We start from the raw sequence: 15,959 nt of genomic DNA, 5'->3' as shown, positions 1-15,959 counted from the left end.
CTGGTCACGCTGGCGCAACCAATTCTTGGTCCAGAAACGCCTCCGCCCCCTGTTTCTGGCCAAAGTACTGGACAAATGAACATATCCAGCAGCCATCCCATAAACAGCACCAACTCGCGAAAATTGACGCTGCTGCTCCATCATGGCTTCAAACCGGCCGGCTGGTCAGTCAAGAACACACTGAAACAGAAAGCACTCGCAAATCCAGCACTACCTGCGACAAACGCGTGACAAACAGATACGAGCGCACAGGATGCAACTGCTAAAGCAGAAACAACCTGCTTGCCTATAGCCGAATGACAACTACGTTACCGCAAGCACACGCACTGAACCCGTGAATACACGCTGTCAAAGCCTGGAGACCGAGAAGCGCGAATCAGCTCTAACCAAACCTTCACTAACACGAGCAAACACGTAACTAGCAAAAGAGGAACAGAGGGCGGCGCCATTAACTTTGGTCTTCCCCTTTATAGTGACGTCGTACGTAGTTTACGTGCACGCGTTCCGGTACGACGGGAATTTGGTCCGCTGGTGTGTACACGCCAGCGGAACAAAACACAAATCAGCCTTGTACGCCGGAAACTGTCGGGCAGACAGTTTCCAGCGCACAGATCCGGTCGTGAGTACAAGGCCTGAGACTGACCTGGATAGCTATACAGAACAAGCAATCACACGGAATAAGCTGCATATTACATTTCAGGATGACCACAGTGACTCAAAAATGGTCACAAATGTTCAGACACCCCTGCAAAAGGAGGAGAACCGATGTGTGATACTGCGCATGGTCAAAAAATTAAAACTGGCTGGACATGCGAAGATTAGTGCTGATAGCTGTAAGTACACATAACAAATATAGTGTATGCACAAAGATAAGTCATAAGGGTACAAAAGCATGAGCATAGAATCATAATAACTATACATTGATAGTTATCTGTTTTCCTCTGTTATGCTTATCTCATTCACCTAACAAGACAGGGGAGGAAAATGTTTGATTCAGCACTTTTTTCCCCATTATCAATTTGAATAAAAATGGAATTGTTGAGATAAAGAAAGATATATTTTTTTTTAAATTGGCAAAACCTAATGAGAGCTAATTAGCACTTTCAGTGGTCAGAAGGTCTTTTTTTTACATCTTAGGGTAGGTATAAGTGGGCACACCCTCCCCCAAACATCATATTAATTATGGCCTATGGCAGTGATGGCAAACCTTGGCACTCCAGAAGTTTTGGAACTACATTTCCCATGATGCTCAACTACACTGCAGAGTGCATAGGCATCATGGGAAATGTAGTTCAAAAACATCTGGGGTGCCAAGGTTCGCCATCACTGGCCTATGGACTAAGCCCTCCCAATATAAAACACATGTGCTATGGCACTTAAAGCAGAGTTCCGACAATTTTTTTTTTAAAGTCAGCAGCTACAAATACTGCAGCTGCTGACTTTTAAAAAAAGGACACTTACCTGTCCAGGGCACCCGTGATGTCGGCACCCAAAGCCGATCTGTCCCTTGGCTCTCGGGTGCTGCCACCGCCATCTTCGGTAAGGGAATTAGGATGTGAATCCTTGCGGCTTCACTTCCTGGTTCCCTATTGCACATGCGCGACTCGCCCTGTGTGATCCCACTTGCCCCTGCTGACTTCTGGGACCTGTGTGTCTCCCAGAAGACAGAGGGGGGGACGGAGAAGGCACAGGAAGTGGCATAGATACCTGCGGGTGGCTCGGGTATCTATGCCTGAAAGTGGGAGCAAATTTCCTGCGTCGTATCGTTGTTTTGAATCCTCAAAACAAGATACGGCGGCTTCTGGGTTAGATCCAACAGGTGTACGTCTTCGTACGCCTTCGGACCTAAGATGCAATACTTCGGCGTCCGCTGGGTGGCGTTCACGTCGTTTTCCGCGTCGGGTATGCAAATTAGCTATTTCCGACGATCCGCGAACGTACGAGCGGCCGGTGCATTCCTTTACATCGTCTCTAGTCGGCTTTTTCGGCGTATAGTTAAAGCTGCTATTTCATCGCGTATAGTTAGACTTGCCATGTTAAGTATGGCCGTCGTTCCCGCGTTTAATTTGAATTTTTTTTTGCGTAAGTCGTCCGTGAATCGGAATGTACGTAATTCACGTCTATGTTAAAAAAAATGACGTCCTTGCGACGTCATTTAGCGCAATGCACGGCGGGAAATTTAGGGACAGCGCATGCGCAGTTCATTTGCGCGGGGACGTGCTTCATTTAAATGAAACACGCCCCCTAATCGCCGATTTGAATTCCGCTCCGTTACGCCGCTTGAGATACACTACGCCGCCGTAACTTATGGCGCGAAATCTTCCTGGATTCTAAAAAAAAGCCAGGTAAGGTACGGCGGCGTAGCGTATCTCATATACAATGCGCCGGGGCAGATCTTTGTGGATCTGCCCCATAGTTTTCTCTTTGTTCCCATGCAAAGTCCCACAAATAGTGATATCCACCTTATACAGCTCCTGTGAAGGTGTGGTAACAATGCTGCACTGCTCCAGAATTTGGAGCAGCATTGCCAATCCCACGTAGGCTGTGCCTGTTTGCACAACAGTGTGATGGCTATAACCATTGTCACTTCTGATTCACAAGCCTTGCTTTTCAATAAGCACCTAGCCACAACTAGTCCTGTTCACTGCTTTCGGGATTGGAAGCATTGCTTCTGTTTTAAAACCCTATCACTGTGAGCTGCAGTTTCTGAGAGGGGGAGCGTGTGAGACAAATGAAGGTCCACCTGTCTAGAGTAACCCTTGCCACCATTGCTAAAAAACTTTATAAAACAGGAAAAAACACCTGTAGGGGAAACAAAGTTCAGTACCATATTAATCTTTTCTTAAATTTCCATATTGTAGCGGGTGACACCATCACCCTGCCGACAAGAACCCGGAAAGAGTATACAGGGTATACAGAGTACTCCAATATGGCAGAAGACACTGCAGGGCAACCTTTTTAAAATGTGACAGCAGCTGCGGGGAGAAGAACCCTCACCTATTGTCACAGGGTAGGGGGCGAGGGGCAGGATGTAGAACATAAATACAGGTGTAAAATGTTTAGAAGGTGACCTTAGCCTTTAACACACCAAAAAGGACCAAATAAGATAGATTAATTGTTAGAGTTTACATATACTTTAATGACATTTTATCAATCTATCAAGTAGGTGCATTTTTAACTACTATAACATTAACACTACTGCTTTTGTAAATATAAAACACATATACTACAGTAAAAATGGACTGACAATGGGGTTGATTTAACTACTTCAGCATTATTATTATTACGATTATGACTATTATTAATATTATTATTAAGTATTATTAGCATCATTATTAGTAGTATTATTACTATTAATATTGTTAATATAATATATTATTTAGCTACTACAGCAATAATATTACTGGTTTTGTAAATATAAAACACATACTGTATACTTTACTACAGTACAAATGTACTGACAATGGGGTTGATTTAACTACTACAGCATTATTATTATTACTATTATCACTATTATTATTAACTATTATTATTATAGCATTATTACTACTATTATTATTAATATATTATTGAACTACTACAACATTAATACTACTGCTTTTGTAAATATAAAACACACATACTACAGTAAAAAAATAAAAAAATATGCAAAGGTATCCGCACTAAAGAGAAATATAAAACAAATTTGTGAACAAAAAGCAGTCGCATAAATATTGTTGATAGCAAAAAGTCATAAATTGTAGCTTTGTATGCAGCGCTATAAAACAATTACAGGCAGTCCATAAAAAAGAAGGGGGAACGGAGATGAGACCCCATGCAGACTCCTTACCAGAGGAAAGAACGTAATGCCCTGTACACACAAGCGGAATTTCCGTTGGAAAAAAGTTAGATGGTTTTACACACTGTCACACAAAAGTTCTCTGAACGTGGTGACGTACAACGCTACTTTTCTTTAAGAAAAATAAGTTCAATACTTCCAAGCATGCGTCGAATTGTTTCCGAGCATGCATTTTTTTTTTCCGTCGGAAAAGCATACACACAAACGGACTTTCCGATAGGAATTTTTACTGTCTGAAAAATAGAGAACCTGCTCACTATCTAAGTCCGTTGGAAATATCGACAGAAAGCCCGATTGGGTATACACCGGTTCGGAATATCCGATGAAAAGCTCCCATCAGACTTTTTCCATCGGAAATTCCGACCGTGTGAACGCGGCATAACAGGCATCAACAGAAATCCAACATCCACAAATGACAGCAGGTAGACAACCATGAACTGGAGACACCAAGATTAGGTGAGCTTGCTTCGATCTTCTACCTCCACACAGAACTCAACACTCTCAAAATCCTCCGTTTCCACTCAGGACTCCAGTCAATGCAAAATTACGCAAATGGGTCCTTATACACACAAGCGCGCTATGAGCCGTGGCATTTGATTTTACATTGCTTTTTTATTGCTGTTTTTACTGCTTTGTTGAAAGTACATTTTTAAATACATTTTTCCTATGCATCACGGGCTTCGCTATGTGTTGCTTTATTTAATCCTGGTGACCCCGTTTGCGTAATTTTGCATCGATTGGAGTCCTGAGTGGAGACGGAGGATCGAAGCAAGCTCACCTTATCTTGGTGTCTCCAGTTCTTGGTTGTCCACCTGCTGTGATTTGCGGATGTTGGATTTCTGTTGATGCCTGTTACATTCTTTCCTCTGGTTAGAAGATTGAAGTGTCACTGTGGTGAAGTGTGTTTCCAACTCACACTGGAGTCTGCATGGGGTCTCAGCTCCGTTCCCCCTTCTTCTTCTTTATGGACTGCCTGTAATTGTTTAAAAGCACTGCATACAAACCTACATAAACTATAGTAAAAATGTACCGAGAATGGGGTTGATTTACTAAAACTCGGGAATGCAAAATGTTGTGTAGCCTCGCATGGTAGCCATTCAGCATCCAACTTTGGCTTGTTCAATTAAAGTGTTTGGAACCCTAAAAAAAAAAAAAATCTTCTCTTCCTGTCTTGTAATAAACCTGGTTGATCCCTCCAGTTCCTGTGTCCCCCCTGCCTCTGTTGACCATGATAATCATGGCTGCTGAGCCCTGATTACCGTGGTCAGTTTACGTGTCTCCATTATCCGCAGCTCTCGTCTCTCCTCTGAGGCCCCGTACACACGACCGAGTTTCTCGGCAGAATTCAGCCAGAAACTCGGTCGGAGCTGGATTCTGCTGAGAAACTCGGTCGTGTGTACACTTTTCAGCGAGGAACCCGTCGAGGAATTTGTCGAGCCGAAAAGAGAACATGTTCTCTATTTCCTCGTTGTTCAATGAGGAAAGTCGGACCGCCGAGCTCCTCGGCGGCTTCCACACTGAACTCGCCGAGGAACTCGATGTGTTTGGCACGTCGAGTTCCTTGGTCGTGTGTACGGGGCCTGACAGTCTCTCCCATGAGAGCGCTTTCCTCCCTGCCCCTCCCGCCACTATTTAGCTGCATAATGCAGAACATATCAATATATCCCATGCAGGTATCCTGCCATTAACAAAAGTGTATGTGTTTGTTAAAAATGAAAAAGGCTAAGTACACTTTGTCACACTGCAGCTGTGCGGTCACATGATCCCCCTGTGCTGGGCGGCACCAATCTATGAAGAGAATGGGAGGGGCCGAGATTCCCCTCTGCTGGCTCAGCTGATGTCACAGAGGAATCACTTTTGTTAATGGCAGGATACCTGCATTGGATACATGTAAAGTCACAGACTGTAGTGACTCTACAAACACTTTAAGATTTGGCAAAAAAATTGGAATCTGATTGGTTTTTATGCAGACTTGCACCAGATTTTGCACTCTCCAGTTTTAGTAAATTAGCCCCAATGTGTTCATGGAAAAAGTTGCGCTTTCTCTTTTTTCTGCCATCTGTAAAAAATTTGAAATTAGCAAGCAACCCTTCTAGAATCATAACCGCATCTTTGCCCAGTCCGGCTGATAGAGATGAGTCATGAAGCAATTGGGCATCAATGGGCATGCACTAACCTCCTTATACCTTCCCTATCAAACCAATCTCAGAGGGGGAAATTTTTTTTAGAATATAATTATCCCAACAGATAAAATTGGCACTATAGTTGCTTCTGACTTGCCTTTGATTTGTTCTTGACCTGCTTCTAGGCATGTGCAAAAGGGAAACATTTGTTTAGTTTTGTTTCGTTTTAATTCGTTATTTAATTAATTTAGTTAAGCTAGATTCGTTACATGTGTTAAATACGTTTTCGGAATTCGTTCGTTTTTGACCGAATTTCGAAAAATCCATTCGGATTCGAAAATATTTCGACCGGATTCGATAATATTTCAATCGGATTCGAAAACAAATTCTATTCGAATCGAATTCGAAAACAATTCGATTCGAAAACAAATTCGAATGAAAATTGAAAGCAAATTTGAATCAAAATCTAAAAAATATAAATCGATTTCTAAAAAAGAATACAATAAAATAGAATATAAAATAATAAAACAATAGAATGAAAATCAAAGAATAGTAAAGAACAGAATGGAATTTAATAGAATGTAATCAAATACAATAGAATATGACCTGGCTTCTTCTATCTATCTTCTATCTATCTTCCATTTTCTGAAATTCGAAATTCATATAGAATGAACTCAAATTCGAATAGAAAAATATTAGAAGAGTAGAATAATAATATATATATATATATATATATATATATATATATATATATATATATATATATATATATATAAATATATATATATATATATTTTATTCTACTCTATTCTAATATTTTTCTATTCGAATTTGAGTTCATTCTATATGAATTTCGAATTTCAGAAGATGGTTATATATATAAATATAATTTTATATATATATATATATATATATATATATATATATATATATATAAAATTACATTTATATATATAACCATCTTCTGAGATTGTACATATGTGTGTATGACTGTGTGTCCCTAGCGTGTCATGATCCTACGGGGTAAAAATTACCGCACCAGCCAAGCAGATACTGGCTGGAAAAGGCGCCCAGAGGCGATTCAGTTCGCATGCGTTGCGCTATACAAGTCACTCATTCATTCATTCATTCATTCGAAATTCATATAGAATGAACTCAAATTCGAATAGAAAAATATTAGAATAGAGCAGAAAAAAATATATTTATATATATATATATTTTATTATTCAACTCTTCAAATATTTTTCTATTCGAATTTGAGTTCATTCTATATGAATTTTGAATTTCAGAAAATGGAAGATAGATAGAAGATGGATAGAAGAAGCCAGGTCATATTCTATTGTATTTGATTACATTCTATTAAATTCCATTCCGTTCTTTACTATTCTTTGATTTTCATTCTATTGTTTTATTATTTTATATTCTATTTTATTGTATTCTTTTTTAGAAATCGATTTATATTTTTTAGATTTTGATTCAAATTTGCTATCAATTTTCATTCGAATTTGTTTTCGAATCGAATTGTTTTCGAATTCGATTCGAATAGAATTTGTTTTCGAGTCGAATAGAATTTGTTTTCGAATTCGATCGAATTTCGTACGCGGGTTTTCGATTCGAAAACGTTCGTTCGGATTCGGTTACTTCGTTAATATTACAATTCTGGAATTCGTATGCATCCGAATGTCCGAATAATGAAAAATTTGTCCGAATTTCGATTCGGAACGAAACGAAATGCACATGCCTACCTGCTTCTGACTTGTATCCACACTGAATTGTAAGTAAGAAAAAAAACAGTTCTACCACAGCAGAATAGAACATTGCAAAGTAAATGCAAAGCAACTGAGCAGTAGGAAAAGTTCTTACGCTCCAATTTAGTAATCAAACTTTGCCTTACAACTTCATTGACAAAACCCAGGTTAGTAGTTGAGATGAGCAGTGATTTGGATGAAATTGAATTTCCCCATAGCAGAAACTCTCAATTTCACTCAAACTGTATAGGTGGGGATGTACAATGTTGTATTTACAGTCGTTCTGTTTATTTAATTAGGGGTTCTATATAGAAAAAATAAATAAAATAATTGGTGTGTTAATGCCTTTGCATTCACACATCCATCAAAAATATTCCCTGTAATGTGTGAATATTTTGTAAATACCACAATCAGGAAAATACCGCAATATGACCACGACATTGATCTGACGGTCATAGGAAATACAGTTGTTATGGAAATTATTTGTGACAGCTGCTGAGGCATCTTTTTTTATAAATAGGGCCCTTAGTGTTCTTTGTATTTGTGTCTTTTTGTGTAATTATTTGTGTAATGTAGCTTTACATTTTTATTTTTTTGATATGTTTTTTTCTGTAAAACATCATAAAATTTGTCTAATAATGAGACTTTGGGCCAGATTCACAGCCGAGATACGACGGAGTATCTCAGATACTCCGTCGTATCTCTCAGAGTATCTATGCGACTGATTCATAGAATCAGTTACACATAGATAGCCCTTAGATCCGACAGGTGTAATTGTTTTACACTGTCGGATCTTAGGATGCAATACCGCGGCCGCCGCTGGGGGGAGTTTGCGTCGTAAACCAGCATCGGGTATGCAAATTAGTAGTTACGGCGATCCACAACGGTTTTTCGCGTTCGCTACGTCGCTGCTAGTCTAGTTTCCCGTCGCAAAGTTAGTCGTCGTTTTTGGTGCCCTAACTTTACACAGCACACGTATGTGCTGTATAAAGTATGGCAGTCGTTCCCGCGTCGAAATTTGAAAATTTTTCCTTCTTGCGTAAGACGTCCGGGAGTACGGAAGTATGCTACGCACGTCGCCGTTCGAAAAAATGACGTCACTTCGCACAAAGCACGGCGGGAAATTCAAAAGGGAGCTTGCGCAGAAGGTCCGGCGCGGGAGCGCGCCTAATTTAAATGGCACACGCCCCTTTGAATTACGCGGGCTTACGCCGTAGGCCGCCGGCGGAAGTTTTCTCGCAAGTGCTTTGTGAATCAGGCACTTGCGATGAAAACTTGCGGCGGTGTAACGTATCTACGATACGTTACGCCTATCTACGATACATTACGCCGCCGCGATTCTATGTGAAAATGGGCCTTTGTTGGCACAAAACAGATGCAAGATAGTTGAAAGGAGCTTCTGGGACCCTCAGGAGACATTCAATGCTTGTTCCACCATTAAAACCCACCAGAAACCACAACCATTTTCTTTCTCTGTTGACGCCAGTACATGGTGAAATTATGCAAAAAAAAAAAAAAAAAGTTATTAAATTTGCTAAATCCCTAGTCAGAGGCAAGAAACAAACCAGTATTGTATGTTGAGGATGGGTGGATGAATCGAGATAAGGAAGTATGGAAGGATAGGTTTGATGGGTGGTTTGGTACACTGATTTTATGGTAATGTACAGTATGGTACTTATTTTTTACTTTTCTTATTCTTTTTTTTATTTTATTTTGGAAGGGATGTGTTTATTTAGACATTCAAGCAACTACAATTCCAAGTTAAAAAAGAAATTCAAGAATGGCCATGGCTTTGGCTTATGCCAGCTTAACAGTGGGCAACATTGTAAGGATGGAAAGGCTCCTTCTAAAAATGTTTGCAAAATTTCATGTTCCAGTAAGTGAATCATTTTTGTGTCTATTTCTTGTATCCTGTTGTATTCCAATTTCCATTCTCCAGAGCTAGAGAGAGCATTAATAAATTCCTTGATAGAGGATATCTCATGGGGCACAACTGACTAGACTCGTGGCCCAAAACTCCTTAAATCAATTGCATCATTGGCCTTTGATGTGTTATTTAAATGATAGAATTTTATATATGACCATCTTTCCTTCTTCTAGTAAGTGACTATTTTTGGTTCTTTAATCCGTATCCTGTTACATTCCGGTTTCCATTCTCCAGAGTTGCATGAGAAACTAAAATATCAAAACTTAGAGTATTAGATCAATTCCTCGATAGAGGACATCACACAGGGCATAACTGACTGGAGGGCCACAACTCCTTAAACCAATAACATTATTGTCCTTTGGTGTGTAATTAAAATTATAGCTCTCTATAGCACTATATAGATAAAACCATAAATAGCAATATGGTAGTTTTGTTTTGATTTATTTGTTTTTCTAGGAAAATCCTTAAAGTGTTGCTTGGTTAAAATAAACTGAAATAACCAAGACATGCAAAATAAGGGTCTTGCTCTCACCCGTTCCACTGCTCCTTCCTTCAATCTTACCATCTTGTAGAGTAACAGTGACTGCCCCTTCTATCTTCCAAGATAATGGTCACTGCCTTTTCCCTGAATTTTTCATATCTTGCAGAGGAATGGTCACCATGATCTTCGCTTTCTTCCACAGCAATGGTCACTGCCCCTTCCTCTGATCTTCACTATCTTCCGAGAAAATGGTCACTGCCCCTTTCTCCAATCTTTACTATCTTCCAGAACAATAGTTACTGCCCCTTTCTTTGATCTTCACTATTTTCCTAGCACTATTATCACTGCCCCTTCCTCTGATCTTTACTAATTTCCAGAACAATGATCATTCCCCCTTTCCTCTGATCTTCACTATCTTCCAGAACAATGATCATTCCCCCTATCCTCTGATCTTCACTATCTTCCAGAACAATGATCATTCCCCCTATCCTCTGATCTTCACTATCTTGCGGAGTAACGGCCACTCCGATCTTCACTATTTTACAGAACAATGGTCACTGCCCCTTCTTCTGATCTCCTCTGATCTTCACTATCTTCCAGAACATCAGTCACTGCCCCTTCCTCTGATCTTCACTATCTTCCAGTACATTGGTCACTGCCCCTTTCTCCAATCTTCACTATCTTCCAGAACAATGATCACTGCCCTTTCCTCTGATCTTTACTATCCTCCAGAACAATGGTCACTGCCCCTTCCTCTGATCTTCACTATCTTCCTAGCACGATTATCACTGCCCCTTCCTCCGATCTTCATTTTCTTCCAGATAAAAATAGTCACTGCCCCTTCCTTCGACCTTCACTATCTTCCAGAAAAATGGTCACTGACCCTTCCTCTGCTCTGCACTATCTTCCAGAACAATAGTCACTGCCCCTTCCTCTGATCTTCACTATCTTCCAGAACAATGATCATTCCCCCTATCCTCTGATCTTCCCTATCTTGCAGAGTAACGGCCACTGCCCCTTCCTCCGATCTTCATTATCTTACAGAACAATGGTCACTGCCCCTTCCTCTGATGTCCTCTGATCTTCACTATCTTACAGAAAATGAGTCACTGTCCCTTCCTCTGATCTTCACTATCTTCCAGTACATTGGTCACTGCCCCTTCCTCTGATCTTCACTATCTTCCAGAAAATTAGTCACTGCCCCTTCCTCTGATCTTCACTATCTTCCAGTACATTGGTCACTGCCCCTTTCTCCAATCTTCACTATCTTCCAGAACAATGATCACTGCCCTTTCCTCTGATCTTTACTATCCTCCAGAACAATGGTCACTGCCCCTTCCTCTGATCTTCACTATCTTCCTAGCACTATTATTACTGCCCCTTCCTCTGATCTTCACTATCTTCCTAGCACTATTATTACTGCCCCTTCCTCTGATCGTCACTATCTTCCAGTACATTGGTCACTGCCCCTTCCTCTGATCTTCACTTTCTGTAGAGCATATTCCTCTCTTCCAGGTCCCCCAACTGCACTCTGTGGTTCCTTCTGCTGGTCCTTACATGTCTACAGGACACGGCCCAGATAAAGCGGTCAGCAGAAGGAGCCACACTCCATGTTTAGGGAAGCATCTCAAACTCCTGGAAGAATAAACAGCTGTAGCTCTTGAATAGAGCCAAAATCTGAGGAATAGTGGTTGTAACAGTTGGGTGCTTTTTATAGGTCCTTACATGTAAAAAAAATTAACCAAGAGACAAAGCTGCTTTAAAGTAAACAAAATTTGCTCCCTAATCATTTTCCATTTTACTTCCTTCTCTAGAATTTCTAAATGATGATTTTAATGATGACATTAGATGCCTTAAGAAGATTGTGAAAAGCGTTAAAGATTTAAATGCATGGTAAGGCATAAATATAACATAGAAATCTTGGGGGTTATCCACAAAGCCGCGGCGCAACGTAACTTTTCGGATTTAAGTTACTCCGCCGCAAAATTCCCAAGTTAGGTGCCGATCCACAAAGCACTTACCTGGAATTTTGCGGCGCTGTAACTTAAATCCGTCCGGCGCAAGGCGTTCCTATTCAAATGGGCGAGTCCCATTTAAATTAGGCGCGCTCCCGCGCCGGACGTACTGCGCATGCTCCATCGGGTAAATTACCCGACGTGCATTGCGCTAACTGACGTCGCTCCAACTTCATTTGCTTAGACGTTAACGTAAATGGCGTCCAGCGCCATTCACGGACGTCTTACGCAAACGACGTAGAATTTAAAATTCGACGCGGGAACGACGGCCATACTTAACATGGCTTAAGACAACTAGGGCTTAGCCCTAGTTTTACGCGGCGGAACTCGACGTAAACGACGTAGATTTAGAGCGACGGGCCTGTCGGAGCGTTCGTGGATCGCCATAACTGGTCATTTGCATATTCTACTCCGGCCGCAATGGCCTCGCCACCTAGCGGCCGGCCTAGAATTGCATCCTTAAGATCCGACAGTGTAATTCAATTACACATGTCGGATCTTCGTCCTAACTTTGGGAAACTGAGTCTGTGGATCAGTTCCATAGTTAGGACCAGGGATACGACGGAGTAACAGCAGTTACTCCGCCGTATCTCTTTTGAGGATCTGGCCCCTTATCCCCACACTAGAAATACTTTTCTTAACTTTCTTAACTTGTTTTGGTTTCTTTGTATGTATGGATTGCATGGGTTGTTACTGACATATGGTGAAAATTTCATGAAAATTTCATGTCAATAGCATAGAAATATATTTACCTAGAAAAATGGTGACGTTTTCAATATTTATGTTACCTGCTGTATATTTAGGCATAGTTGTTCTGTCTCAAGAACATATAGCTAAACCTTCTTGTCCCATTAACTTCAGATACCATATTTCTTTGATCTCAGTTTTATTAGAACAAGCCAGAAACAACGATCTACAATATAGGATGATATAGTAAAAATATAGGGCCAGATTCACGTATAATCGCGTAAATCTGCGGCGGCGTAACGTATCACATTTACATTACCCCGCCGCAAGTTTTACAGGCAAGTGCTTGATTCACAAAGCACTTGCCTGTAAAGTTGCGGCGGCGTAGTGTAAATCCGCTCGGCGCAAGCCCGCCTAATTCAAATGATCCAGGTAGGGGGCGTGGATCATTTAAATTAGGCGCGTTCCCGCACGGATCGTACTGCGCATGCGCCGTCCCTAAAATTTCCCGACGTGCATTGCGCTAAATGACGTCGCAAGGACGTCATTGGTTTCGACGTTAACGTAAATGGCGTCCAGCGCCATTCACGGACGACTTACGCAAACGACATTACATTTTCAAATTTTGATGCGGGAACGACGGCCATACTTAACATTGGCTACACCACCTAGGGGGCAGCTTTATCTTTACGCCGCATATCTCTTACGGAAACGGCGTAAATTTACTGCGATGAGCAAGCGTACGTTCGTGAATCGGCGTAATGACTCATTTGCATATTCTACGCCGACCGCAATGGAATCGCCACCTAACGGCCGGCCTAGAATTGCAGCCTAAGATCCGACGGTGTAAGTCACTTACACCTGTCAGACCTTAGGGAGATCTATGCGTAACCTGATTCTATGAATCAGGTGCATAGATACGACCGGCCGGACTCAGAGATACGACGGCGTATCAGGAGATACGCCGTCGTATCTTCTTTATGAATCCGGCCCATACTTTTTAATTTCTCTAAGGCCGCGTACACACCGGCAAAAATGTACGATGAAACCGGTCCGCCGGACCGTTTTCACCGTACATGTCTGCCCGGGGATTTCTGTACGATGGCTGTACTAACCATCGTACAGAAATCCGCGCGTAAACAATACGCGGGGCGTGTCCGCGGCGTCGCCGTGACGATGACGCGGCGACGTGGGCGGGCCTGCCAGTTAAATGCTTCCACGCATGCGTCAAAGTCATTCGACGCATACGAGGGATGGCGGGCGCTCGGACATGTACGGTAGGTCTGTACAGACGACCGAACATGTCCGAGCGGGCAGGATTCCAGCGGACTGTTTTAAAACAAGTCCAGGAATATTTGCCCGCTGGGAAAAGGCCCGGCGGGCAAATGTTTGCTGGAATCCTGCACGCTCGGGCCTACACACGACCGAACATGTCTGCTGGAACTGGCCCGCGGACCAGTTTCAGCAGACATGTTTGGTCGTGTGTACGGGGCCTAAGGGGTGATGGCGCTAGATTGAGAAATACATGTCTTGCTTCCTGCAGTATCTTCTCAAAGAATGGTGGCTACTTCACTTCCTGTAAAGATTCTACCCAGAATTCCCTGCTTACTAACAACTTCCTTAAAGTGGAGGTTCACCCTCAAAAAAAAATCTGACATCACACGGAGTCGAGCCATCCTACCGACAGAATGCCGGTGTTTTTTTTTTCTCAGCACATACCTCGTTATGTGCGATTTTCACCTCACGGCAATCCCGCGGGAGTGGGCGTTCCCAAGCACTGCCTGTGATTGACAGGCTTCCGAACGGCGCATACTGCGCGTCACAGGTTGCCGAAAAACCCGAACGTCGGTGCGGCTCTATACGGCGCCTGCGCACCGACGTTCGGGTTCTGTCGGCAACCTGTGACGCGCAGTATGCACCGTTCGGAAGCCTGTCAATCACAGGCAGTGCTTGGGAACGCCCATTCCCGTGGGATTGCCGTGAGGTGAAAATCGTAATAACGAGGTATGTGCTGAGAAAAAAAAAACACCGGAATTCTGTCGGTAGGATGGCGCGACTACGTGTGATGTCAGAATTTTTTTTAAAGGGTGAACCTCCACTTTAACTACACATATAGTAAATCAAATAAAAAGAACAACTGCAGCAATACCAAAAAAAAAAGCTAGATGGAGCCTGCACTCCACATTTGATTGTCTTATGTAAATTACAAGCCTTACATGTAATTTTTAACAACACAGATACAGATAATCAGCATAGACATCTGGTGGACAGAACAATAGTTAGGAGTTTTTCCTCCTTTTATTTGGTGATGAGCACTGAAGCTTCCTTAGTGATGGATAGAACGATAATTTCCTCTTTGTGCATCCTTTATTTCAGTGGCGGCCCGTCCATAGTGGGCGCAGGGGCGCCGCCCCCCCAAAGCTACTCATCAAAAAAAAAAAAAAAATGAAAAAAAAAAAAATGACTTTTTTTTTTTTTTTTATAACATGTCCCTTTAAGTGTGTGTATGTGGGGGGGGGCGGAGCGCCGGCCACCGAGGTGCTGTGGGAAGCATGATGTCATCGAAATCGTGAGATTGGGCAAGCCGCAAGAAAATCTATCGGCTGGCTTTTATACTGCCCACGGAGCGCAAAGCTCCGCGCTCGCACAACCACTCTGTGCTGGATGTGTCCTGTTGGTGGTTAGTGATTGGCTGGTCCATAGGACTTAGGGCGGTGCTTTTATCTGACCAGCCAATCACTTCCGGTTTTCTCAGTGACTCATCCTGGCTAGTCTGAACATCGGGACATCTCACTGAGCTGCTAGCAGGTAATTAGGCAGAGAACTCTTGTGTTGTGCTCTCAGAACGTGCAGCAGCAGTGTCCTGTGTGTAGTGGATCTGGGATGTAGAAGGAGAGGGGAGTACAGTGAAGGGCTGAGAAGCTTTTAGCACATTTCCTGGGGACAGTAATATGGATGGGGCTGCTAGTGTTATTACACATCTCCAGTATGTGTAACACGAGGGCTCCCAGCTCTGCGACCTCCTAGAGTCATGCAGCTCACGCTGTGTGTATTCTCTCATCTCTCTTCTATATCTCTCTCTTTCTATTCTAAATCTATCTATCTATCTATCTATCTATCTATCTATCTATCTATCTATC

The 15,959-nt window shown here is 42.1% G+C and overlaps 1 protein-coding gene across 1 annotated transcript in view; it reads left to right on the top strand.

Annotated features, from left to right (window-relative positions):
* Positions 1-632: 632 nt before the first annotated feature.
* Positions 633-15,959, top strand: part of LOC120935281 (lysozyme C-1-like) — an 18,270-nt gene continuing 2,943 nt past the window's right edge. The window contains exons 1-3 of the mRNA XM_040347425.1: positions 633-833; positions 9,430-9,585; positions 11,932-12,010. Coding sequence (XP_040203359.1) covers positions 722-833; positions 9,430-9,585; positions 11,932-12,010 — 347 coding nt within the window. The 5' untranslated portion in view covers positions 633-721. The remainder of the gene's footprint in view (positions 834-9,429; positions 9,586-11,931; positions 12,011-15,959) is intronic.

The sequence above is a fragment of the Rana temporaria genome, chromosome 4 (assembly GCF_905171775.1).
Source record: "Rana temporaria chromosome 4, aRanTem1.1, whole genome shotgun sequence".
Classification (NCBI taxonomy): Eukaryota; Metazoa; Chordata; class Amphibia; order Anura; family Ranidae; genus Rana; species Rana temporaria.
This window is presented reverse-complemented; position numbering and strand designations above follow the sequence as displayed.